General features: G+C 39.2%; 3 protein-coding genes across 4 annotated transcripts; all 3 read right to left on the bottom strand.

Annotated features, from left to right (window-relative positions):
• Window positions 1–1333: 1333 nt before the first annotated feature.
• Window positions 1334–2395, bottom strand: LOC108318815 (putative clathrin assembly protein At1g25240). Its single transcript, XM_017556188.2, has one exon. It carries the CDS (start codon window positions 2297–2299, stop codon window positions 1334–1336), a length of 966 nt encoding a protein of 321 aa, XP_017411677.2. The 5' UTR covers window positions 2300–2395.
• Window positions 2396–8542: 6147 nt separating this feature from the next.
• LOC128195037 (protein FAR-RED IMPAIRED RESPONSE 1-like) lies at window positions 8543–10952 on the bottom strand. The gene is made up of 2 exons (XM_052871974.1): window positions 8781–10952; window positions 8543–8695 (listed from the first exon to the last, which is right to left on the bottom strand). Exons 1-2 carry the CDS (start codon window positions 10950–10952, stop codon window positions 8543–8545), a joined length of 2325 nt encoding a protein of 774 aa, XP_052727934.1.
• A 4288-nt stretch (window positions 10953–15240) lies between these two features.
• LOC108319691 (uncharacterized) lies at window positions 15241–18190 on the bottom strand. 2 transcript variants are annotated; one of them, XM_052868597.1, is made up of 10 exons: window positions 17607–18190; window positions 17397–17522; window positions 16614–17314; window positions 16459–16540; window positions 16295–16384; window positions 16083–16205; window positions 15876–16004; window positions 15681–15784; window positions 15506–15596; window positions 15241–15433 (listed from the first exon to the last, which is right to left on the bottom strand). In XM_052868597.1, the coding sequence occupies exons 1-10, from the start codon at window positions 18150–18152 to the stop codon at window positions 15332–15334; spliced, it is 2094 nt and encodes a 697-aa protein (XP_052724557.1). In that variant the 5' UTR covers window positions 18153–18190; the 3' UTR covers window positions 15241–15331. The 2 variants fall into 2 exon arrangements, with proteins under 2 accessions (XP_052724557.1, XP_052724561.1); XM_052868601.1 differs by lacking the exons at window positions 15241–15433; window positions 15506–15596; window positions 15681–15784 and having other exon boundaries at window positions 15873–16004; window positions 16083–16189.
• Window positions 18191–27540: the final 9350 nt, after the last annotated feature.

Raw genomic sequence — 27540 nt, forward strand, 5'->3', positions numbered from 1 at the left:
TGCCTCAAGGCGTGGAACGGACTAACCTCGTGAGTGTGGCAGGGTGGGGAACCCAACTTCCATAAGTCACCACGGGTGCAAGACTCGCCATAGCCCAACTATCATTTTAAAGTCCGGACGAGTCAAGTCTAGAAATTAACATGCTTAGGTTGTATTTCTGAAATTATTTGGTGTGAGTTATTTCTTGTATGTATTTTCTTTTGCAATGATCATCCACTTGGATGTGAGCAGAGGAGAATGAGGCCTCAGTGGAGAATGTCCTGGAGGGGAATGAGGAAGCAACTTCTTAGTCTCTCTAGGAATTCCATAGCTTTCCATGTATCTGAACAATTCCAGTTCTTGTATTTTGAAGTACTTTAGTATTCCATGTTTTAAAATTTCTTCTACATTCCGGATTACTGTAATCCCTAAATTTTAATTTCTTAGAACCTTATTTGCTATTTTATTATTCTAACTGTTTTCTATTATCATCTATGTTGACGTCTTAATTTTTATACCTGCATGAAGTATAATATTGGGATGTCACAGATGGTATCAGAGCCTAGTCTCTCCCAGTACAGTGTGGTTCGAGGACGAACCAAGCGGAAGTTGGTGGGCATGTTACATCCGGGCATTGACGAGGGCGGGGAGTGATGCCGGTGCAGGGAGCACGAAGTGCGAGGAGCACTGACAATGAGCGGCTCCTGGCAGGCTTCCAGTGGAAGGGGCACATGGACGAATCGAGCATACACCGGAATGAGAGGGATCTGGAGACTGTATAGGTATGGGACTATACAGTTGAAGGATAGCTTAAAGGGATTGATTTGACTACTCATATCACCAAATGCATTTGCTTTTCGGTAGCCTGACTTATAAGAACTCCATAGTTAAGCGTGCTTAGCTTGGAGTAATTCTGGAATGGGTGACCTTCCGGAAAGTTTTTCCGGAAAGTGTGCGAGTGAGGACAAAACACACTGGAAAGCTTGGTGGTGATCTGTGGGAGTAGTCGATGGTCCTTGTGAGTTGCCGGGACGTTACAGTTAACATCTATCATGGGCAGAAAAATAAAAATAGATGACGGCAAAATATTCTGCAATTTCAATATCTAATTATCATATTTTCAACAACAATAAAACAGAAGTATATGTCATGAATTATTTTCTAATGCAGAAGAAGGGCTGATTCACAAGTTCTTCCGCAGTTATGGAGAAGAGAATGAATAAGAAGAACATTACCCCTTTGGATTTCATTTTCCCACATTTTCCTTTACCCCAGAAGAATAATATACACATGGCACAATGAATCTAGTAAACTGAAAAAAAGTGAACAACACGTAAACATCGGTTCTATAATGCTAAAAACTAATTAGATCAGGAAGAGGTTGATTGTGAGCAGAAACATAAGGCACAATGTGATATGATTCCTCAAAAGGATTGGTTGTGTTGCGAATATCCTTTTCACCAGAGACAGTGTGCATTCCTTTACCACCAAACATCACATTATCATCATTATCAAAAACCTCCCATTGGTGAGTGATGATGGTCATCAAACCCTTCTCTGACTCCTTCTGGTGTGAAACAGGTGCAATGGCAGAACAATCTCTTACCACAATGGCTTTGTCCTCATCATTTGCCGCAACACCACCCTTCTTGTTGGAAGAGGCACCATTGATTATTTTCTCAAGATCTTGAATATCCTCCTGAGAAATTCTTTCAATTTGGGGGCACTGAGAGGCATTGAGGACACCAATATCCTTGCAAAACTCAAGGAACGAAGACAACTCCTCCCTTTGAATCGATGCTTTCTGAAGAACCTTGAGGCCAATACTCGCTTCCATCCTCCCACCCATTTCATATATCCTCAACAAAACCTTGGCAATCTTGTTGCAAAACTTACTATACACACCGAAAACCTCAACTATAACACAGTCCATGGCTTCAAGAACCAAACCAACATTCATGTTCTCGTTCCGAGGCCTGATCTGAAGAAGCATATCAACCAACCCTTGCAACTTTTGCAAACCCTCAAGCTCTTCCATCAACGTCTCCTCCACCTCCTTCTCCTTTTTATTCTTCTTTAGCTTTTTAACCTCGGAGGATACGAACGCCGATCTTTGATCCAAATACGCAAAATAAGCACGAATGAAATCGTTGAAATCCCAAGCCTTCTCGGTGCTCAAATGGGCATCAGAAAAGTTTGAGAGGTCAAAGGGTAACCTCCCCATCCGTTGCACCATCTGGATGTCACAGCAGAAAATGCCATGTATGAGCATCAAGCCTTTCAGCGCGACCACCCAGCTTCGAGTCTTCTGCATGCGCATGGAGAGAGACCACACAATAGGTTTCAGGTACGAGGGTGAGGTTCGTAACCAATGGAACACTTTCTGCACGTTCTTAGAATCTATGTATTGATCATCATGGCTTGTAGCCTTGATCACCACAGCTTCTAAATCAGGGTTGTGGAACTCACTCTTTCGCGCGAACTTTGCAACCCATATGCTGTTCTTGTCTTTTATGGCTCCAGCGGCTCTCTCCCACACCCTCATTTCCTTTTCTTAATGCTTGTAAATATATTTGAAACAAAGGTGATAGATTGATGTATAAATAAAGGTTAGGGAGATGGTGGTGAGGATGTTTATCTCTTCACCACCTTCAACCTTCCCTTCTTTCTCAAGGGAAAACTTCTATTAAATTTTTCTTTTGGTTTGCAAGATTTTGTATGTTCTGAGAATTCTATTTGGTTGGGACGTAAGATTGGATGATGGAGACAACAACGCAAACGCAAAAGGTTTCATCTGTTTTAGTTTTCTACAACGCATCCACCTGGCATCATGGCGTATTTTTGGTCTTCATGTGTTGGAATCCGTCAAAGTTGTTACCTTAAACTTGTGTTTGGCTGAGTTGCCACGTTTGGAAATGCTTCTTGGAAGTGAGTTGGCTAAATGAAAGGGATCAAGAGTTTTTTTGGGGCCCCACGATATGGATTTTCCTTTACTTAATTCTGCAATGTGAACTGGTGCCAGAAGGTATGTTGGTCATTCTTGTTTGTCCCCTCACCATGCAAGAGTCTACCTGCATGTCGTCATTACGTTGCTTTTGTCAATGTGTACGATGTTGCCGGCTTCTCTCCAACCACAAATATTTGGTGAAGTTTAAGTATACTTTCTTTAGGGACCGCGATATTCCAACAACGATTTTTTAACACTATTTTGACAACGCCACGTGTCGTCACCTGATTGGTTCGTTTAAATAATTTTTTTTTTCAAAACCTATGACCGTAACCATTATTTTCAGTGTAAAACCTAAAATACCCCTTTCCCTTTCTCTGTTCCATTTCAAACGAAGGTCCGTTCTCTTGAGAGGTCGAAGGTCGCGTTTCGTGTTCTTCGTTCCATTTGCATGGTTTTGTCTTCGGCTAGTTTCGTCTCCTGTTATCGTGCGGAATGGCAAGTTCCGGTGACGATTGTCCGCCGACGAAGGTAAGTGGTTTTCCATTCCATGTCGTAGCTTGGTTATTCAGTTTGGGCATCTCGTAGCATGCTTATTTGATTTCGGTTAATGTTTGGGGTTCGTATCGTTGTGTTGTGGTGCTTGGGTTATTGGGTTTCGTTGTTTTGATGATTTGATTTTGGTTTATGCAGTTGAGTGTTCGTCACTCTTTTTCGACAAAGTATATATGTACTTTGAACGAACGCTTGACAGAGGAGCATCGATCATTGATTGTGACGACTCCATTTGCGTGGTTTTTAGATGTCAATGTCAATGTTAAACTAGGTAGAAATATACTGAGTGAGTTATTGGGTAAGTGGGAGGACTGTAGTAGTGGTTTTTTAGTTGGGAATAAAGTTTTCAATATAAATGAAAATGATATTTATTTAGGGTTGGGATTGAGTATAGATGGTGCAAATATTAACTTAAAGGAAGAGCTGGGCAATACTGAATGTGTGAAATACATAGGCAAAGGAACAAAGGAATTGAATTCAATATACAAAATTCTAATGCGAAAACACAAGAAAAAGATCCCTTGTTCTCATTTTTGTAGCCTTTACCTCGTGGTAGGGATAAGTGAGATTTTATTTCCAAAACGTAGCGGGAAAGTGTTTCCCGTAATGTTTAATCTTGTTGACAACTTAAGTGTTTTGGGTAGTTATTGTTGGGGTAGTGTAGTTTATCGTTTTCTGTTACATAGTTTGTGCAAAGCTTCAGAAGGCTTGAAGAAAGGCAAAGGTATTTCAAACGTTTACGTCGATGGTTGTGTGTACATGCTGCAGGTAATTAATAGTATTTGATGTAATTACTTAAATTGTTTTTTGAATTAAGTTTGTTACAAGTTAAGATGATTTATTTGTCTTAGGTATGGTTTTATGAGCTCTTTGTTCCACCAAAAGGTCCTATTGATAAATTTCCACGAATATTGCATTGGATGAATATAAGTGTTGGAGAAAAGTTCGTTAAACGGTGTATGGAGACAGGTTTGGTAAGTTGTTTGTTATCGAAAGTTTTGTTATGTTTTCATATATTGACAAAATTTGTGTAATCTGTAATGTGTTGTTAAATTTCAGGTTGTTGACGACGTTTATGGTGGTCCTTCAACGAAGGATAAGGAGGAATACAGACCAACACCTAAAAGAAAGGATGCTAAACCAAGAGGAAAGAAGAATCAAAAAAGAATTCGCAAAGAAAATTTTATGCGTGCTTTAGAGGAACAAGAATTTCTAATTGAAGAACTTAAAAGGAGGGTTGCAACTTTGGAGGCACAATTGGCTGAAGAGAAGGCAAGAAGGCAAAATAAAGATGACGTTGGACAAAGTGTGCCTCGTACAGAACCATCTGACATTGACGGAAATGAACAACCTTTGAAGACGTATGTTAGGGTTGGATCACGAAGGCGTTACAAGGGAAGAGCACTTAGGACTCCATACACCGGGACCGTAGTGCTTAGAATAAAAAATGAGTGATCTGTGTATTTAGTTGATTGAAAATGTTATTTGGAAAGTAATGAAAATTGTAATCATTGTAAATAGATTAAGAAAACAATGTTTAATGTATCCGATTTAGTTCAATGAAATAAAATTTGAGTTTTGGTTTGAATTGGTGTCATATTTTATCTATTCAATACCATTGTTATTATGAGTTGTTGGTGTTTGAGAGGTCATTTTGAGTAACATGTGATGTGATGTGAGTCCAAGGAGGGTGGGGAGACCCCTCATGAGTTGGAGGAGCAACCTGTGCAGGGAATGAGTGAGAGTGCTGTAAAAATGGGCCTGGTAATCGTTTACAGGACCCCTGTAAACGATTACCCGAGAGAAATAGCCAATTTGTACAGAAAGTCCAACACAGGTACTCAGTCAGGTGAACATGGGTCACCATTGGAAAAAAAAGTGAGTTTTAGGCACTTCTGCACCTGTGTGAGGCTGGTGCTGGTGTTCCAGTGGTGGGAGAGGGTGGCTGGTGATGTGATGTGAGTCCAAGGAGGGTGGGGTGACCCCTCATGAGTTGGGGGAGCAAGCTGTGCAATGAATGACTGAGAGTGCTGAAAAAAGGGCCTGGTAATCGTTTACAGCACCCTTGTAAACGATTACCTGAGAGAAATAGCCAATTTGTACAGAAAGTCCAACACAGGTACTCAGTCAGGTGAACATGGGTCACCATTGGAAAAAAAAGTGAGTTTTAGGCACTTCTGCACCTGTCTTAGGCTGGTGCAGGTGTTCCAGTGGTGGAAGAGGGTGGCTGGTGATGTGATGTGAGTCCAAGGAGGGTGGGGTGACCCCTCATGAGTTGGGGGAGCAACCTGTGCAATGAATGACTGAGAGTGCTGAAAAAAGGGCCTGGTAATCGTTTACAGCACCCTTGTAAACGATTACCCGAGAGAAATAGCCAATTTGTATAGAAAGTCCAACACAGGTACTTAGTCAGGTGAACATGGGTCACCATTGGAAAAAAAAGTGAGTTTTAGGTACTTCTGCACCAGTCTTAGGCTGGTGCAGGTGTTCCAGTGGTGGAAGAGGGTGGCTGGTGATGTGATGTGAGTCCAAGGAGGGTGGGGAGACCCCTCATGAGTTGGGGGAGCAAGCTGTGCAAGGAATGAGTGAGAGTGCTGAAAAAAGGGTCTAGTAATCGTTTACAGGACCCCTGTAAACGATTACCCGAGAGAAAATGGGAATTTGTACAGAAAGTCCAACACAGGTACTCAGTCAGGTGAACATGGTCACCATTGTAAAAAAAAGTTAGTTTTAGGCACTTCTACACCTGTCTGAGGCTGGTGCAGGTGTTCCAGTGGTGGGAGAGGGTGGCTGGTGATGTGATGTGAGTCCAAGGAGGGTGGGGAGACCCCTCATGAGTTGGGGGAGCAAGCTGTGCATGGAATGAGTGAGAGTGCTGTAAAAATGGGCCTGGTAATCGTTTACAGCACCCTTGTAAACGATTACCTGAGAGAAATAGCCAATTTGTACAGAAAGTCCAACACAGGTACTCAGTCAGGTGAACATGGGTCACCATTGGAAAAAAAAGTGAGTTTTAGGCACTTCTGCACCTGTCTTAGGCTGGTGCAGGTGTTCCAATGGTGGGAGAGGGTGGCTGGTGATGTGATGTGAGTCCAAGGAGGGTGGGGAGACCCCTCATGAGTTGGGGGAGCAAACTGTGCAGGGAATGAGTGAGAGTGCTGTAAAAATGGGCCTGGTAATCGTTTACAACACCCCTGTAAACGATTACCCGAGAGAAAATGCCAATTTGTACAGAAAGTCCAACACAGGTACTCAGTCAGGTGAACATGGGTCACCATTGGAAAAAAAAGTGAGTTTTAGTTTTACAGACAACTGCAGTGTTATTAAGTGGTATTGGTTAGTGGCATTGGTGTTTTACTCACAACTGCCATGGTATTAAGTGTATCATAAATTGAACATTACATAATAAATGTCGAGAATTGAGGAACCATTTTGAAACTAAACAACTTCATTTAATTAAATACTTCAAATGATCAAAGCAGGAACTAGAGTACATAGTTCTTTAAAATGCAGTAAATAAAGCCTAAACAAGCAATTTTAAGTCTGAGGATTGTTTCCAGAAGCACTTGGCAAGTGTTGCAGTTGTTCTTCAATGTTCCCAACGCGCGATTGCAACGCATCAAACCTTGTAGTGATGACCATGTCCATGTTTCCAAATCTTGTTTCAAGGGCATCAAATCGAGTTTCAAAGGCATCAAATCTAGTTCCAACAAAGGTTTGAAGTTGTTCTATGCGGTTGATGACATTATCTAGTGTTGTAGATGAACTGCCTTGTTCATCATCTTCTCCTTGATTATGTTGACCTTCTTGTAAGGGGGGATGGGGGGCGTTGCCTTTGGGAACCCATTCTCCTTCATCATTTTGCATATAACCAAATGATGCTACAACTTCACAACCAATTCTTTTCTTCAACTTCAGTTCTGAAATGAGATAACTTTCATTAGGCACTTCAAAGTGTTCCATGAAGATGGTTATCAAATGTGGATACGGCAACTTTGCGTTCTCCCTTAATGCTCTTTTCATCTTATATCTAATAAGATGTCCCCAGTTAATGTGAATGGAATTGAAAAATGCCCATAGCAGCATAATATCCTCTTCGGATGCCTGACCAATATTGGTTGCACGAGGAATTAATACTCTAGTGAGAACGTAATGAAGTATCCTTGGTTGAACCTTCATGTGCCCCGCTAGTATTCTAGATTGTATGGCTGCATCATCTCTACACACTAGTTGCCTTGCAGTGACAGAATCGTATTGTTCTTTCCACTCATCTACAACTTTGCCTTCGTAACAAACACCATCAGATGGGAGATTAGTCAGTTGTTGAAAAAGATTAGGGCTGACCCTAATTTTTACACCTCTAACTTCGCTTCGAATAACCCCAGTATCCGATATTGACATGTTGCTATAGAACACTCTGACTAATTGTGGGTGGTAATGTCTTCTTAAACACACATATTCAGTCAGCCCAGCTTCGTGTAATATGTCATAGAATTGAAAATTTTTTCCTTCAAAGTATTCGTCCTCTACAAACTTACTCTCCAAAATTTCCTGATTTACGAAATGTTGGGCATATTTCTCCTGTTGCTCATCTGACGAGAAGAGATCATTGGTAGCCGTTGGAGGGGATGACGATGGTGATGGGGTTGGACTCCGCCAACGGCGACGTCCACCAATGGAAGAAGATGCCTTTTGTTTCTTCGTTCCACGATCAGCCATTCTATTTCGTTTAGGGTTTTGCACTGAGAGAAGAGAGGTTTTCGAAACGAATTTGAGGAAGGATGTGTTTTGGGCGGTTATGAACACGATTGCAAGTTATACACGTTATGCAGTGGGATAATTTGGTTTAATTAACTGAACACAGTAATCGATTACCACAGCGTCGTAATCGATTACAATAGCCTCGTAATCGATTACCAGAGCCTCGTAATCGATTACAATAAAAAAACTGGTGTGGTCATATGCATTAGATACATTCATTAAAGGAATTTCATAGATGACCATTTTAACTTACAAAAACAGAAAAAAGTAACAAAATAAGCAGCAAACAACTTGTATATATCAGTTGATGTTGTTATCGAAATTGTTATGTACAGCTGACAACAACGACATAAATCCAAAATGACCCATTTCGGTATCTTGTGATAGTTGGATAGTGTCCGCTTCAAAATGTTGAGGGTGATCACATTCAGCAACATTACTTGGTCTTTCGCCCTGAAACAACACAACTACTAAGTTAAACATAATTGATGGACTAAAAAGTATTTAATAAATATTTTGACCGTAAATAATGACTCACGCATTGTTCGGTGGGTGGTGTTGAAGTGTTTGTGAATGAAGTTGACTTTCTTCTTTTGGTTCTTTTCTCAACAATGGACTTCAACCTATTTGTGCGTGGACGTCCTTTTCGCTTAACAGTTGCAGGACTGTGTACAAGGACATCAGATGTTCCAATTGGACTAAGTGGTATTGCCGTGCATGCACCAGTATCGTATCTTAGTTGGCCTGCATCACTGATGATGTTATTTGTCATGGAAGAACTGAACCCAAATTTTGTACCCAAACAATTAAGTTCTTTTTCCAATTCAGTACTAGCTTCCTCAGACTCACATGCAACTTCAGCAATTTCATAAAAACGTTTGCACAACAGTTTGTATCTTTGCATCCGTGGTTCATTTGTCGAATTACTATACGATGCTGTTATTAGTGTGTGTCTTCTTCGAATGTTTTTGCTCCAGCGCCTCAAAATGTATTGTGAGGGAACACTGTAAACATCTTCTTGGCCAAATACCAACAGGGAATGGCGACATATAATTCCTCTAAACTGAAAGAGGTGGCAAGAGCAACTGGTTGTCTGTGTGATGGGATCAAATTGAACTTTGTAAAATTTATCCGGTACACGATTACCCTCCCACATTCGTTCCTCTTTTACAGTGTAAGTGTTCCACAAGTCCTCCTTTAAGGTGTCTTTGATGAAACAATTCATCCTTGAACGGAATTCAGTTTGAACCTCCTCAAACTTTGCATGTGTGTATTCCATTTGAAATTGTCTCTCAATTGGCGACTGAGAACCACATGCAATAGTCGTGTTCATGGAGGAGAAGTCGGCTTCTATTTCCTTCTGCGCCTTTACCCTAAGTGCATTGTCGTATTGGACCACAAATTGTTGAAGTGTTGTTGTAGAGTTGATAAATCCATCAAAAAAGGCATTCATTCCCTCACTTCTCTGAGTCGTAGACATGCCTGCCCAAAAATCTTTTTTCAAGTAACACGGGACCCATTTATGTCTCTCTTCGTACAAATTACATAGCCATTCATTTTCCTCCAATCCATGTTTGGTAAGTAGTTCCTTCCAACCATTTTCAAATTCTGTTGGACAAACACAATCATATATAAGCGCATGTAGTTCGGTTTTGATAATGGGATTATTTCTATACCCGTGCAATTTTTCAGGAAACTTCTTAAGGATGTGTAATAAACACCACCTGTGCCTCGTATGAGGAAACACTTCTTCAATAGCGTTGGCCATTGCTCTGCATTGGTCAGTAATAATACCTTGGGGAGTCTTATTACGCATGCATCTTAGCCAACATTGGAACAACCAGACAAATGAGGCAGTGTCTTCCGAAGACAACAATCCACAACCAAGTAAAATCGAGTGTCCATGATGGTTAACTCCAACAAAAGGTGCAAATGGCATGTCGTACTTATTTGTTAAGTAAGTGGTGTCAAAGGAAACAACATCACCGAATTCTTCACATGCAGCACGACTTCTTGCATCAGCCCAAAACACACTACAGATTTTATTCCCTTCATCCAGAGCAATGTCATAGAAGAACTCGTTATTTCTATCTTTCATTGAGGAAAAGTGACGTAGGAGTGCCTGACCATCACCATCCTTACATAAAGATCTTCTGTGTTGACCAATGTAGTTTCGAGCGTCCCGCTCCACAAAGTCCATGTTTTCATATCCCCCTGCATCGTTCACAATGCTAAGGTAACTCTTATTTAACCTAACTCCAGCATCGTGGTTCACCTGCAACGTGTGTTTTGCATGCATGCTTAACTTTCTATTGGCTGCAAATAGTTTGGAGTTATTTGGACAAAGATCATGGTTGTGGTCCAGAACAACGGTCCTTATAAACCACTTGTCCTCCTTCTTTGCAATGGTTATCCCAGCAGGACATTGGTTAATTTGACTTGGAAGTGTTTTTACCACTGGTTTGACCGAAGACACATATTTTCCCTCCCTTGAACAAACTATTCTGAGGTAGTAGACGTTGTTGTCTTTATCTTTTTTAGAAGTTCTAGTCCGCACGGAAAACCCACGTCTAATGGCGTAGTTTGTGTAAAAAGTTTTTGCTTCAACCATTGAGTCAAAACACATATGCACTGTTGGGTCAATCTCCAATAAACTTTCATTGGGCTCATCAACATTGTCATTATAGTCATTCCCTTGATCCCCATCCATTGTGTGCGTTGACATTAAACCCACCTTTAGAGATAAAGCAAATTATATTCACTCATCACACTTACCACTATGACCACTGGCAACTACCAAAATAATGAAAATAAAATATTTTCGAAGAACTTATTAAAACGTACCCTGGTGAAAAATGCTGTGCCCTTTAATGAAGCTCAGTGGTCCTAACCAACCTCATCTTCTACATTTAAGTCCACCATAAATGATCCTTATGTGCTTCTCACCAACCCTCCGAACTTCGTTTTCGCCCTTCTCTTTAATGAACACCCGGGTAAGTTGTTTGGAAGTGCTTGGTCAATGGAAATAAGTGTGAACGTTGGATTCTAACGTTGGTTGTTGACGCAGCTGTGTATTCCCGCCAAAGGTCATATTTTTGCCTTGTCATACACGTATTTGGTTATCCTGTGAAAGCATGCATTGATGGTTGTCAGCATAAAGTTTCTCTCTCCTAACCCCCAATCAATGCTTTTCACTTTTAAAGGCTACCCATCAAATCAGACTATCTCCCCACAATTAATGTAACTTGATTTGAATAAGTTAAGTTAATGGAAATAGATATAATATTAATATTTTTTTGGTTACATTGATTTCATATAATTTCATCCTTCACGTACTTGTATTTCAATTTCGGGGAGAAACCAATTCTGTAGGCTTGAATCAGGTGACAGTAACCCGTTTACCATTGTTTAGTTGTGAGTGACTTCTTTAATCATCCTACTGATGTATCGTCCTTAACCTACAATTTTTATGTGGACAGGAAATTTCTGCATAATCATGGATGCATGGGAAGACCTTGTTTATGATGATGATGTCCTTGAATCGTTTTTGAAAAAATGCGATGCTTCCGCAACGCTTATTCCTGGTCCTGCAGGTAACATCCAAGCAGCTTTCATGAATAGAACGGGAACAGAACAACCGAAATCGACACAAGAATTTGCTCGTGATGTTGCTGACGCAACCTATGAACGAGATTTCAACTCCAATGCTTGGAAATGGGCACAGATGTTTATTGAACACCACGGTACACTGAATCTCATACAAGCTTCCATGAACATTATTACCTTTACTACTTGTAATTTGTTTTCATATTTTTTTATCATAGGTCTCGTAAAGGATGGAAAATTCGAGAACGTTAACTCCCTCCAAGAGGCAAAATCAGCTGAGGTCCTTCCATTGGTGGTTTGCATATTGAAAGAGTGCAAGCCCAATGGGTTGGGAGATATGCAGTTGACTCTTAAGGACCCAACTGCCACGATGAAGGCTTCCTTGCACAAGAAAGGTCTTGAAGATCCTGAAATTGCAGCAAATATCGCAGTTGGTTCCGTTATCATACTCAATCTTGTAAGCCATCAAATTTGTACTTAACTACCATAATTATTTTATTGGTATTTAAGTGTTCTTCTTCTTACAAATTCCGTTTGTACATTTAGGTCCACCCCTTCACTGCATTTAGGCAAAACCACTACCTCAATATTACGCATCGCTCTATAGTGAAGGTATTTACAGCTGAAGTTTGTCCTCCTACAATTGACCTTGTTAAGGAGACACCAAAACCTGTCATTCGACTTACTATGTGGGTAGAGAAGGAACTCAATGTGGATGACATCCTCCGCAAATTTGTCTGTCCATCTGACCAACCATCAACGTCCAATCAAGCAGACAACCAATAGTGGGTTTAGGATAACAGTAATTTTATACGAACACCATTATAAGTATTTCATGGATAACTATAATATTTGAAACGTACAATGTATCATTTTGTTGTGTATGTTGTGAACCTGAATCTCTATCAATGGTGTGTTATAATGAATTTATTTATGTCATACAAAATGGTGCCTAAAACTAAGTTTTTTTCCAAATGGTGACCCATGTTCACCTGATTGAGTACCTGTGTTGGACTTTCTGTACAAATTGGCTATTTCTCTCGGGTAATCGTTTACAAGGGTGCTGTAAACGATTACTAGGTCCTTTTTTCACCACTCTCAATCATTCATTGCACTGCTTGCTCCCCCAACTCATGAAGGGTCACCCCACCCTCCTTGGACTCACATCACATCACCAGCCACCCTCTCCCACCACTGGAACACCTGCACCAGCCTCAGACAAGTGCAGAAGTGCCTAAAACTCACTTTTTTTTCCAATGGTGACCCATGTTCACCTGACTGAGTTCCTGTGTTGGACTTTCTGTACAAATTGGCATTTTCTCTCGGGTAATCGTTTACAGGGGTGCTGTAAACGATTACCAGGCCCATTTTTACAGCACTCTCACTCATTCCCTGCACAGTTTGCTCCCCCAACTCATGAGGGGTCTCCCCACCCTCCTTGGACTCACATCACAACACCAGCCACCCTCTCCCACCACTGGAACACCTGCACTAGCCTCAGAGAGGTGTAGAAGTGCCTAAAACTAAGTTTTTTTCCAATGGTGACCCATGTTCACCTGACTGAGTACCTGTGTTGGACTTTCTGTACAAATGGGCATTTTCTCTCGGGTAATCGTTTACAGGGGTGCTGTAAACGATTACCAGGCCCATTTTTACAGCACTCTCACTCATTCCCTGCACAGGTTGCTCCTCCAACTCATGAGGGGTCTCCCCACCCTCCTTGGACTCACATAACATCACCAGCCACCTTCCCCCACCACTGGAACACCTGCACCAGCCTAAGACAGGTGCAGAAGTGCCTAAAACTCACTTTTTTTTCAAATGGTGACCCATGTTCACCTGACTGAGTACCTGTGTTGGACTTTTTGTACAAATGGGCATTTTCTCTCGGGTAATCGTTTACTGGGGTGCTGTAAACGATTACCAGGCCCATTTTTACAGCACTCTCACTCATTCCCTGCACAGGTTGCTCCTCCAACTAATGAGGGGCCTTCCCACCTCCTTGGACTCACATCACATCACCAGCCACCCTCTCCCACCACGGGAACACCTGCACCAGCCTCAGACAGGTGCAGAAGTGCCTAAAACTCACTTTTTCTTCCAATGGTGACCCTTGTTCACCTGACTGAGTACCTGTGTTGGACTTTCTGTACAGAATCCATTTTTCTCTCGGGTAATCGTTTACAGGGGTGCTGTAAACGATTACTAGGCCCTTTTTTCACCACTCTCAGTCATTCCCTGCACAGGTTGCTCCTCCAACTCATGAGGGGTCTCCCCACCCTCCTTGGACTCACATCACATCACCAGCCACCCTCTCCCACCACTAGAACACCTGCACCAGCCTAAGACAGGTGCAAAAGTGCCTAAAACTAAGTTTTTTTCCAATGGTGACCCATGTTCACCTGACTGAGTACCTGTGTTGGACTTTCTGTACAAATGTTCATTTTCTCTCGGGTAATCGTTTACTGGGGTGCTGTAAACGATTACCAGGCCCATTTTTACAGCACTCTCACTCATTCCCTGCACAGGTTGCTCCTCCAACTCATGAGGGTCCTCCCCACCCTCCTTGGACTCACATCACATCACCAGCCACCCTTTCCCACCACTGGAACACCTGAACCAGCCTCAGACAGGTGCAGAAGTGCCTAAAACTCATTTTTTTTTCCAATGGTGACCCCTGTTCACCTGACTGAGTACCTGTGTTGGACTTTCTGTACAGAATCCATTTTTCTCTCGGGTAATCGTTTACAGGGGTGCTGTAAACGATTACCAGGCCCTTTTTTCACCACTCTCAGTCATTGCCTGCACAGGTTGCTCCTCCAACTCATGAGGGGTCTCCCCACCCTCCTTGGAATCACATCACATCACCAGCCACCCTCTCCCACTACTGGAACACTTGCACCAGCCTAAGACAGGTGCAGAAGTGCCTAAAACTAAGTTTTTTTCCAATGGTGACCCATGTTCACCTGACTGAGTACCTGTGTTGGACTTTCTGTACAAATGGGCATTTTCTCTCGGGTAATCGTTTACTAGGGTGCTGTAAACGATTACCAGGTCCATTTTTACAGCACTCTCACTCATTCCCTGCACTACTTCGTCCCCCTACTCATCACGGGTCACTCCACGCTTCTTGCGTTGACATCAATCACCAACACCCATCTCCCCACTCAGAACTTGATCAAATCCTTCCCATTAATTACCATTAATTTTAGTGAAAATGGTCTCGTACTTTTCAAATTTTTATTATAATGTTGCGTTCATTTTTCAATCACTAATTTTGTCATTATAACAAACACAAACGCAAAGTAAAAACAATTCATTTCGAAATCCAAACACTAATCTTATTACAAACACATATTGTACATTGTCAAATAACATTAGGTACATATTTGAACATCTTATACATGTCAAAATTGTCAAATAACATTAGGTACATATTTGAACATCTTATACATGTCAAAATTTGATAATTTCTTAGCAATCCTAGACAATGCCGTATAGCTGTAGGGCTTCCATTCTTCTAATGTTCTCGTTGTCCAGGATCCAGTCACACACATATTTCTTTCTAATCCCAAGCAGCTCCTCCTGAAACCAACATTTTCCACATTAGAAACCAGGACATACAAGAATATTATCAAACACACAGTTCCAACTTACAGTTGTATATTCAGGCATGCTTTTCCCGTTGTATTTTTCATCTCCATCCCAGATTTCCATTGCTTTCAACATTATTACTCCACAATCATGTCTGAAATAATATACCCACAACATCAGATTACTTTTGCCCATATACATCACAATATAATCCGGCAGTACAGTTCAAGAAACTTACAAGTTTGGTTGGGATGGGATATTTGCTTGTTTAACTGTCAAAGGACCAATACTACCTTCCGGTATATTTATCAGGATGCAAAAAAACCGTGCCATATTTTCAGCCTACCAGTTAACAAATACAATAAATACTTAAACAATGCAGGGTTATGTCATAATCACACGGTAATCAACAATGAAAGATGTCGAATCTTACAACGGCTGTGTCTATCCTTTTGCGGTCTCTGATCCCCTTCCCCAATGAATCAATCACAAAAATCTCCATTGACCTCAATTTCACTGAATAACACCACCAATGATCATCGTGGACAAATGGCAGAAACAACTACAAAAAATATAAACAACTTCAGTAACACATTTACAACCAAAAGTCGACAAGATTTGCAAATTCAAGGTTACTCACAAAGTCCGCCTTGGGTAATTCTTCAAGTCCAAAATGATCGGAACGCAAATAAGTGTTATAGTTATGAAGCGTGAATACATGGCGATTCTGTGGACGTTTCCTATAATCTGTAAGAATATGGTGCTGTGGACAATTTCAAAATCATCAATAAAAAATCGATCAAAAATACTTTCTTCAATCATAAATATGATACAATATCAAATTTTATTTACCGAGTATAACGGACTAAAATGAATCCTCTTAACAACACCGCACAACCTTTTCTCAAAGTACATAAAGACCGTACAAGCAAATAACACCACCTACACAATAAAAAATTTTCACATTACTAAAATAAACTAAAACATGAAACACAACCAAATGTGACAATACTAACCATGTTATCAACGTATTTCATTGGGGCCAAAGTGTAAATTGAAGTCGTGCTCAAGCTTTGGCCAATTATCTCGCTTACAACCCTAAACATACAAATATTAGTCAATCACAAACAATACATATTCCTCAACCACAACTACAATTCATACCATATACCTGTGTACGTTCATCTCTCTGATGCTGACTGCTGTATACAATTGGTTTACATCAACACTAGTGCTTGGATCACCAACAAAACTGCGCAATGGGGGTATAGCCAATGGCACGACCTCCCGTTCTTCTTCATCAGCATCATCATCTATTTCAATAAAATTAATGTTACCAACAGTTTCATCATCCCCTCTTACTTCAGTATGTGCACCTAGGGGGTCATCAACTTCATTTCCATCACCTTCTTCTTCGAAGCCACAATCGGGACGAACTTCAGCCTCTTCGTCTTCCCCAACTTCAGCCTCTTCGTCTTCCCCAACTTCAACCTCTTCGTCTCCCCCAACTTCAGCCTTCTCCTCACCTCCAACTCCATGTCCTTCATCAACTCCACCCCCAACCTCTTCATCAGTGCCACATGCATCTGCTTCATGAAAGATTAGAGTTTGATAAATTTCAAATAACTCCCTAGCCAGAACTCCAATCTTGGCATTCAATGCTCTTATATCTTCATTGTTTTTCCTTAATCTCTCCTCTGCACCTGCTTCCCATGCCCCGTCATCAGAGCTTTCGTCATCATCATCATCTTTGTCAACCTTGGATCCTTCACCCAAGGATCCTTCACTCATTCCTCCGTCATCCATGTTGAAAGCTGCACGGATTTCCGGCCTATGACGATCTTCATTTCGTACATACCACTCCATTTTTAACTGCACCAATACCACACAACAAATTCAGACAAAATAGACAATCGATTTTAACATACAAAATAACGAAAAACAAAACACTTACATCTCCGGTCATAAAAATATGTTCAATTTTTTCGGTCCTTGATTTAAACGGGAACCACCTCATTATGCGCGGGAAAAACCGGTGCGAAGGATGACCATGCAAAGAAAGTCTCTCAACCGCCCAAGCCTAAAATATCATAAAATTATTTCATCAAACATAATTCACAATGTTCTGCACTACATCAAAATAGTCAACTACATATCATATTACCTGCAACACTGCCACATTGCCACTGAGAGTGACTGACTGGGGGATACCTGCTCCCATAATTTTCTTCTTACATTTATTTAAATTCTCTACAATATGTTTATGTACACCGGTGCACCAATCATATAGACACAAACGGTCTAAGTCATCTAACACTCCAAAAGGCATGTTACAAACATGCCTTGATTTCCTAGGGAAATAGAAAACAACCAAACAAACTAATATATATAACCGACACACTACATCAACATCAATGTTTTTATCATCAACAATGACATTAAACATGTCCGTCAAGTCCTTCAAACTGATGGTTTTTGATTTGAACATTTGACCAACCAATCCACCAACTACTTCATCAAAGGGAATCTCTAAACCACCTATTTCTAAACCTAAGCTCATCAACACATCAACAACTCTAAAGGGCACCAACTTTTGACTAACTCTAAAACTGTTATCATTTCCAACCCACCTGCAAACCATAACCTTCAATAATTTTAAATTCACCTCCACAGGGTTATTAATATTCAAACACCACATAAATGGTGTCATCCTAATCCGATCCACATGACACTGTCGGAGTAAATGATTCATTTCAATAATGATCGATGAATCCATCGAGATAAGAAGTCGCCACTACAAAAAAAATCATAAAAATTTATTACTAACTACAATCCGTAAGATAATTAAATAATATATAAACACAAAATTTAATTTTTTTCTTACACTTGCTTTTTTCCCTTCCATTGCAACGGCCCTAACAAGATAACATTCCACACTCAGTTATATCATTCAACTTAATGAAAACCAAAAACACAGTGTAAAACACAATGTCAGGGCTAGCCCATTTTTACTTACACTAAAATGTAAGGGTTTCTCTGTGGACGACAGACCCACGACAGACCCACACAAAGGATGGAAGGGTTCAACGCTGTGGGTAGGGTAAAGATGGAACACAAAGCCACAGAGATCCTCCAAGGTTTCAACGCACGTTTTGAAGAAGGAGGAGAGAACGAAACCGAGGATGCAAGCTTCGAAGACGGAAAGAGAACGAAGGCTTGAACGTACGAGAAGACGGACGACACAGCGAGAGAGAAGACGGACGAGAGAGAAGGCTTGAACGAACGAGAAGAAGGAAGGCTTGAACGAACGTCTTTCGCACCCTAAACCGCCAAACCCAAATCTTTAAAATTTAATCTGGAAAACCCAAAATACCCCTATGACCGTAACCCTTTCTCTGGTTTCTTTTCAAATTACTGAGCCAATGCACACACGCCACGTGCCGTTGTCAAAACTGTGTTAAAAAAGCGTTGTTGGAATAACATTTTCCTTTCTTTAGTGAGGGAAATTTTCCGGCTAACAAAGCGTGTTATTCAATGTTTACGATGCAATAATGTTTATTGTAATATCTTGCAAAAATAATTAATTTATGTAGGAATATATATATATATATATATATATATATTTTTTTTTTCTTAACAGTATATATATTTTCTTAACAGTAATAAGTATTTTAAAATTAATAAATAAATTTAAATAAATGAAACAAGTTTTAAGATATATTTTAGTAATAATTAATTTTCAAAAAAAATTTGGTTTTCAAATACAAGTTGTGTGTACAAATAATGTATTTAATTGTGATTAATTATATTGATGAAAAAGATTGAAAATATGTTTTTTAATTTTGGTCTAATGACAATCGTAAAATTTATTTCATTAAAGTAAATAATAAAGCTGCATATTAAAAACGAGAAAGCGAATTGATTAGATGACATGCTACAATTATTTATTTTTTAAGTATTATAGTATTAAATTAGAAATGTAGGCTATAATTTGAAATAATTTTTTAAGTTAATATGGTAAATATGCATTCAAGTTTTCAATATATAATTAACCATCTTAGTGTATTGAATATGCATTTATAAGCAATCATCTTTCAAAGTATTGAAAAAAATTTAAAATGAACATTTTAAATGAATATAAAAACAAAAAGTATCATTTACTAAATAAGATAATAAGAATAGACAAATTTAAATTATAAAGTGTGTGTAGTCCGTCGTAGAGTCTATGGTGGAATTTGTGGTAGATCGTGAGTTCCTGTGGTGGATATGGGTCATGTAGAAGAGCCTATGCTTCATCCTATTGTAGGACAATCCTCTAGTGGTATTGTCAGTTTCTTAATCACAGTCTGAGTGAAATCATGACAATGTTTGTGTTGTGCATGGATTTTATGGTTAAGAATTTAAAAATCTTTACTTATGGTGGTTTGTTGGTGGATTTTGATTCATTGGCTAATATGCCTTCTTTGCAAGATGTCAATCCCATCATTGATAGTTTGTAGAGTTTACAATATTTAGATTCAGTTCATTGTAGTTTTGAGGTAGTTTCTACTTTTGTTACATCTAAGCAAGATCATTTGCAAAGGAATTGAACATAGCCTCTAAATGGACTCACTAGTAAAAAAACAACTTTTAAAGGCGCCCAATATGCCTCGGTTTTCCAAAAACCGAAGCATAATAAAACGCGGTGGCTTTTTGGTAATTAAAGGGAACGTATATGCTTCGGTTGTTGGGGAACTGGTGCCTAAAACAGATACTACCTCGGTTCACTGGGCCACCCGTGGCATAAACCCCTCTGTCACTCAACCAGTCAGATTGACTAACGTCCCGTCAAGGAACTATCGCCTCGGCTCCCCCACAAACCGGTGCCCAAAACGACTATGACCTCGGTTGCTCACCCACCCGAGGCATAAACCAATCTGCCATTAACCACCCTCTGCACGTAGTCAGACTGACTGTCTTTTGTGAAGGAGATATCACCTCGGGTCCACACAGAACCGATGCCTAAAGCCGATCTGACCTCGGTTACAGCAGTAAACCGAGGCGTAAACGTCTGCATGTTCAGACTTTTCATCTGACAAATGTCTGTGTCATTCATTTTTTCCACATATATTGCTTCGGGTTTCCCCGGACCGAGGCCGAAAGCATCTACTACCTCTGTTTGGATGCCACCCGAAGCTTATAAGTTCATTTTGAAATTTATTTAAGCTGTTTAGGCCTCGGTTATTCGTAAAACCGAGGCAGTATTGGTTTGATTTTTACCGTAAAACAGAAGGGTTTACGGTTCTTCTTCAACACCTCCCTGTGCTTTCTCTTCTCCGTTGCGACCATCGTTTCTGGGCGAGCCTCCACCACCAAGGCGCCATTGTTGTCTTCTCCGTGCGTCCACCGTCGTGCCGTCGTGCCTCCATTGTCTCCGGCGAAGCGTTGTCCAAGTCGGGTGGCTATTTCTTGCACGAACTACAGGAGTTCTTTCCAAGCGCTGCTTCCGCCATCGTTCCCGCCGCTCCACCGTCGGTCCGCTGCCGCTTTGCTGCCTTTACTGTTGTCCTTTGCTGCCACGGTAAGTTTTTAAAAGCCTTTTCATAGAATTTGTCTGTGGCGATTGATATTCGTTTGAACGAAGAAAGGAATGTCTGATTGTTGCTTGTTGCTTTTTGCTTGGATTCGTTATAAGCTTCCCAATCTGAAATTGTTGTTATCTGCTGTAAGAGTGTTGGAATGAATAGGAAACGATGATGTAAGTGTATGTTGTAACAGTGTGTATGCGTGTGTGATCCGAGACAAACAAGAAAAGGTCCCAATGCACGAGTTAATTGGAAGAAAATCATGACTTTGGTAGCTTAGATTTTGCTCAAATTGTAAAAGGTGTTTAGTGGAATTCTAATGGTTTGACATGATACCAGTTTAGTGGAATTCTAATGGAAAAAGATGTATACATTTGTTAGTCCATGCTTGAGATTCAACTCATAACCCAAAATATCTTAACTATAATGGTAATTGAGTTAAAAAGTAAACATCTCTAACTTCAACTAAAAAGCTAACACGAAAATTGAAAACATCTAAACAAACTTAATCTTGAGACAATAATAAATTGAAATAATAAATTTACTTATTTAATTCTTTAATTGAATAATAAAGTCCATTCTAAAAAATATTCTAAAAACTTATCAATTACTTTTGGAAGAATTAAAATAAAAAGATAGTAGAGAAACCCAAGTTATTAGGTTCACTTGACCTAGATGCCGGCCACAACTTGTGTTTTGAGTCATGAAGCACTTGACTTTAGGCCAACACGTGTGTATATATATATATATATATATATATATATATATATATATATATATATATTTGATTGATATTTTTCTGTGGTGATTTTAATAGTCCTTTGCTTCCTTTTACTTGATGTATGTTGCATATGTAATTATTTGTTTGTTTGGATATATTCTCGTTTTGAATTAGCCTTAGATTCCCGTTTGAGATTGAATACAAAAATTATTTAATATCTCCATTTTTTTCTGAACAAATGTACTTTTTAAAAATGAATAGAAAGGAGATAGTAATAATAATTTATAAGTATTGAATCTTGAATTGTCCGGTTGGACAGTTTAAGAAGAGTAATAACTTTTTTCATAGTTTATTATAAGATATCAATTTTAATATACATGTCTTAAATTTCATGAAATTTTGCAGTTGTATTTTGTATTGATCTTCGGGTGCATATTTGATTGTGATTTATAATCACTTTCATTTCGTGTAACCTGAAGACCAATGCGAAATGCTGGCAAAATTTCGTGAAATTTAAGATATGTTGTTTAAAATTGATATGTTTAATAAACTAAAAAAAGTGAATCTTCTTGAATGGGATAGGGTCACACCTTGAATACAAACACGATCAAAGTGATCATTCAAGATTATTGAAATTGTGTAAACAATTTCAGTAAACATGCGTACGGATAGAGGGTGGATTAATTTACCACGTATCAGCACTGAGTACGAGAGAGGGGTAGAAGAAACGCAGGTGAGAGGACACCTGTCATTATTGACGTGGCCACTAGAGTTGCATCTGGCCCAAATGCAGATGTATTTAGGTCTTACCTTGGAGTACTAGCACGTGATCGTATATCTATACTTACTCCATCCTTTGACCATGTTTCTGAGGCTGATCGGAATCTCATCTGGCAAGATCTATTAGTAAGTTAAGCAATATTGCTCCAAATTCTATATTCATTATATTGATAAATCTGTATTGATATAAGATTATTACTTTCTTTGTTGCAGATAACATTTGATATGCCAAACGTCGAGAGCTTAAGGAATAAGTGTTTATCTGCAATTGCAGAAAGATTTCGAGGGTTTAAGACCAAATTAACGTCTAGATATATATTTGGACCAAAAAGTAATGAAAATCCATGTTCCAAATATTCAGCAATTGACGAAGATACATGGCGTCAGTTTGTAGAGCTTCGTTCATCCGAGGCGTGGCAAGTAAGTGCAGTAAAATCATTCAATTCATCATTCATAATAAACTACCATGACAATTGTTTCATTTTGTCACAGGAAAAAAGGTCAAAAGCACAGGGACTAAGCGCTCAAAATAAAAATCCATACCTATTGTCTCGTGGTGGATATAGGAAGCTTCAAGAAAAAATAATGAAGCAGAAGTCAGATAGTAGACTTCCACTTTCTGATGGTGGTGACCCTCCTCCTCCTCCTTCACCACCATCTCGGCACGAGATGTGGAATTTAGCCCATATAAGACCATCAGGCTCCTACACTTCCGAGTGTGCCAGAGAAATATCTGAAAGAATTGTATGTCATTTCTTATATTTTTACATTAATTTTGTTATAGATATTACATAGATCTTTCAAATGATTTTGAACTTTTGTTATGTGACAGGACTCCTTGGTTGAGCAGAGCTCCCAAGGTCAATTCACACAAGAAGGTCGCCAAGATATTCTTGCCACAGCTATTGGACGACCTGAGCACCCAGGACGGGTGCATGGTGTTGGGACTGGCATAGGCATACGACAATTTTTTGGGTCTTCCTCGCGTCCATATTCATACGAAAAGATGAAGAAGGAAATAAGAAAAGAGATGACGCAGGAGATCACAAAGAAGGTTCGAGCAGAGTTGTATGATGAAGTTGCTGAAATGGTTGCGCGCCAGTTCCAACAACGATATGAGGATTATGGCAATCGTCCTCCGCCATCTCCTGTAGCGGAACATGTTGTGCCCCCTACAGGTAAACTTATTCATTTTTTGGTTACTAATTTACTTTTTGCATAACCTAACATTTAATTTGACAGGTAGAAGCGGTAAAGGAAGTTGTTCAGCTGCCGGTGCCCCAGGGGACGACATGGATGAAACTCGTCCATGTCAGTTATATATTCTTTCTGATACTGGGACCATGCTAGTGGCTCGTGGTACAGTTTATGAGACAGCCACTGTAGTGCATGGTGTACAACTTTCAGAAGATGAGTTCAAGGTCACGGTGGATGAAGTTGTCATAGCGGATGTTGTTCTTCCTGTGCCTCTAGATGAGTTCTTCACTGTGGAAGAAGCATTTAAGTCCTTTGTCGCCTAGCCTAGACATTTGGTTGGTGATGTATCTGATCCCCCGGTAAACACTCGTACTATATACTTTTCAATTTTAATATTTACTTCTAATTGACGTTATAACATAACCATTTTTGCATTTAACAGCAGATAGGTCAAGAGGGAAGTCCTCCCCCAAAGAAGACTCATTTATCTGAGGATGACCCTCTTGGTGCGTTAGACGAGCTTGCTAAAATCATTTCAGATGTGCCGATGAATGTACACTGGGATTCTACTACATTTGGAAGAGAAGCTCAGATCCCATTGTACTTGCATCATCAAGATGTTAGGGAGCTTGCGTCGGGGAGAGAAGAAATTAATATTACACTCATTCAGTTGTGGATGATGTAAGTTTATGCGAACTTTTTTATATAATTATTTTTTATCAAGTTACTTATATAAGATTATTTCTTCATTTTAGGTATATGTTTGATGTTAGTAACAAGAAGGGGTTCAACGATGTATATGGGTTCATTGACCCCTCTATGACTCATGAAAGAAATAAATTTGATGATATCCAAACATACATCACCACCTGCTTTGGAATGGGGAAGGAGATATATTTTCTCCCTTATATACATGGGTAAGTGAAGTTTGTTAACTTTAAAGTTTCATTTATTAATTTCAGTATATGACAATGAAGTTATTACCAATTTCAGGTGTCATTGGCAGCTACTTGTGATCTCCATACCGGAGAACACTGCTGTCTGGTTTTGTTCATTGCAAAAGTCTCCGCCCAGCCCTCTTAGACATATAGTAGATTGGTAAGAACCTCAAGGTTTCAACTTTCTTTGTTGTATAAATGTATGCTAAAGCCATTTTTTTTAATAGTTCGCTTGCAACACACATGATGTTATCTGGGAGATCTACTGCTACAGCTAAAAAGCTTGCATGGGTTGCCCTTAAGGTTTGGTATTTTAGTCCATACTTTGTTACATTTGGTTCCATTCAAATGATGTTATTTAACATTTTATAATTATGATGATATATTGTAGTGTAATAGACAAACGGGGTCATATGAATGTGGTTACTACGTCATGTTTTGGATGATGACCATTATTCGTGCACATTACACTACTGGATGGGAAACGGTAATATTTAGGTTTGAATTTTATTTTCTGTAGAGTTTAGATTTCATATACACTAATTGAAATCATTGTGTTTTATGCAGAGATTCCATAGGACTGCTCCAATTCCAGAGAAGTCACTTCAACTTGTGAGGAAAACACTGGCTAAATATGTAATTCATTTATATAATAGTATTTAGTAGATATTAGGATATAGTAAGTTCTAAGTTTATGTTTCTAAGTTGATTTATGTTTTTCTACATTATTATTAGTTTAACTTTGTACATTACATTCATTTATCCTTCAAACTTGATTTATGATTACATTGGTTGATTTATGATTCTAAGAAGTTGATTTATGATTATATTTAATGCATTTATGTTTTATTATAATTTTCATTCAAAATTGACGTTTATGGATTTTTCTGGACTGTTCTGGCTGTAAATATATATGCAGGTCTGTTTCTGTAGTGGGGAATGTAGCAGAAACAGACCTCATTTTTTAAAAAAAAAACAAGGGAATATGCCTCGGTTAAGGTCATACCCGAGGTAGAAACGAGGTCTACTGCTTCGGTTATGGCTCGAAACGAGGCAGTAGAGGGTGGCTTTATGCCTCGGTTCTGGGGGAACTGAGGCAGTATGTCCTGCAAACGAGTCTACTGCTTCGGTTATGGCTCGAAACGAGGCAGTAGAGGGTGGCTTTATGCCTCGGTTCTGGGGGAACCGAGGCAGTATGTCCTGCAAACGAGTCTACTGCTTCGGTTATGGCTCGAAACGAGGCAGTAGAGGGTGGCTTTATGCCTCGGTTCAGGGGGAACTGAGGCCGTATGTCCTGCAAAAAAAATAAAATAAAAAATAAAAGTTTACTGCTTCGGGTACGAAGCAACCGAGGCCGTATCGCAATTAAATATGCCTCGGTTCAGACCCGAGGTCAAAAGGGGAAGACATATTGCCTCGCCTGCGTATGCCTCGGTTGTAGAACCGTTGCCTATAAGCAAATCTAACCGGTGCCATTTCCCTTCATTGCACTAGTGACTAATATGTTTGATGAGAGGGTAAATTCTAATTTTGAGTTCAATAATGTGACATGTTGAGGATTTCTAAAAACGAAAGTTAATGCTAAATCTTCTAAACTAAGGATTTCTAGAATTGGGAGTTAATGATATAAATCTCTTAACATGTCGAGGACTTTACTAGTGTTGCATTAGTTTAATTTTCTCCATCTATATATGTACTTATTTTTTTTTCATAATAACACTAAATATATGTTTTATAGCGACATTTTATACCAGTTATAATCCACCTGATATAAAAAGTGGTGTGGTGACATATTTGTAAATACTATAAGACTTTCTATGTCACTTCTACATCCGACTAATATAGAAAGTGGCGCGCTAACAAAACCAAAATAAATTACAAAATCTTTTTATAACGGTTGAACTTATAACTGATATAGAAAGTGACATGATGACAAAATTGCAATAAATTACAAAGTTTTTCTATAATGGTTGGACATATAACCAATATATAAAATGACCTTTTATACCATTTTGTCACTTCAACTAGTATAGTATGTTTAATTTTTCTTCACAACTTTTGTGTCTCCCGTCAATTACCTCTATATTGATCAGTTCGAGCTCTAAAGTGAGTTTGTGTTCTCGTTTTTCCTCGTTCGCTCTCCTCGTTCTCGTCGTTTCCAAATTCCTTCTCCTTCTTGTCATTTTTCATGTTTGTTACCGCTGCAATCATAATGATGTTTAGGCGTTCACCAGTGTTTGTTGAATGTCGTTCATGAGGGTTGTTGGTGTGGTGTTGTGGTGTGGTGTTGTCGTCATTGTGTGGTCTTGTCCTCTCATTTGGCTTCATCGTCCAATGCCTCTTCATTTTCTTCGTTAAAAAGGGTTAACATTTAAACCTAATATCTATATTGTTATGAATTATGAATTTATATTTGAATGTTTTTAGGTTTTTTATTTTCTGTGGTAATCAAAATCACCAAATAAATTCTAGACAAAAGAAAAATGTATAAATTCTTTGACAATGTAAAAATTCAAATAATAGTTCCAAGTTTATGTTTTGATACACTAGTACAATAAAGAGAAATGACCGCGATTAATTTTACCTATTTGCACCGGTTCTGCAACCGAGGTATATACAGGCGAGGCAAAAAGTCTACCACTTTTTGCCTCGGTTATGAACCGAAGCATAAAAATATATACTTTTGCCTCGGTTCAAATTCAACCGAGGTAGTAGAGGGTGTTTCTTATTTCACTTTCCTTTTTTACGAGACTTTTGGCCTCGGTTGCTGGTCAACCGAGGCAGTAGAAGAAGTTTTTTTTTTCAAATATCATCATGCTGTAAAATGCTAGTAACATCCCACGTTATAAAAATATTAGAATTAATATTTTATTCCCAAGCAGCATTCAACAATACAAA

This window comes from Vigna angularis, chromosome 1 (assembly GCF_016808095.1).
Source record: "Vigna angularis cultivar LongXiaoDou No.4 chromosome 1, ASM1680809v1, whole genome shotgun sequence".
Classification (NCBI taxonomy): Eukaryota; Viridiplantae; Streptophyta; class Magnoliopsida; order Fabales; family Fabaceae; genus Vigna; species Vigna angularis.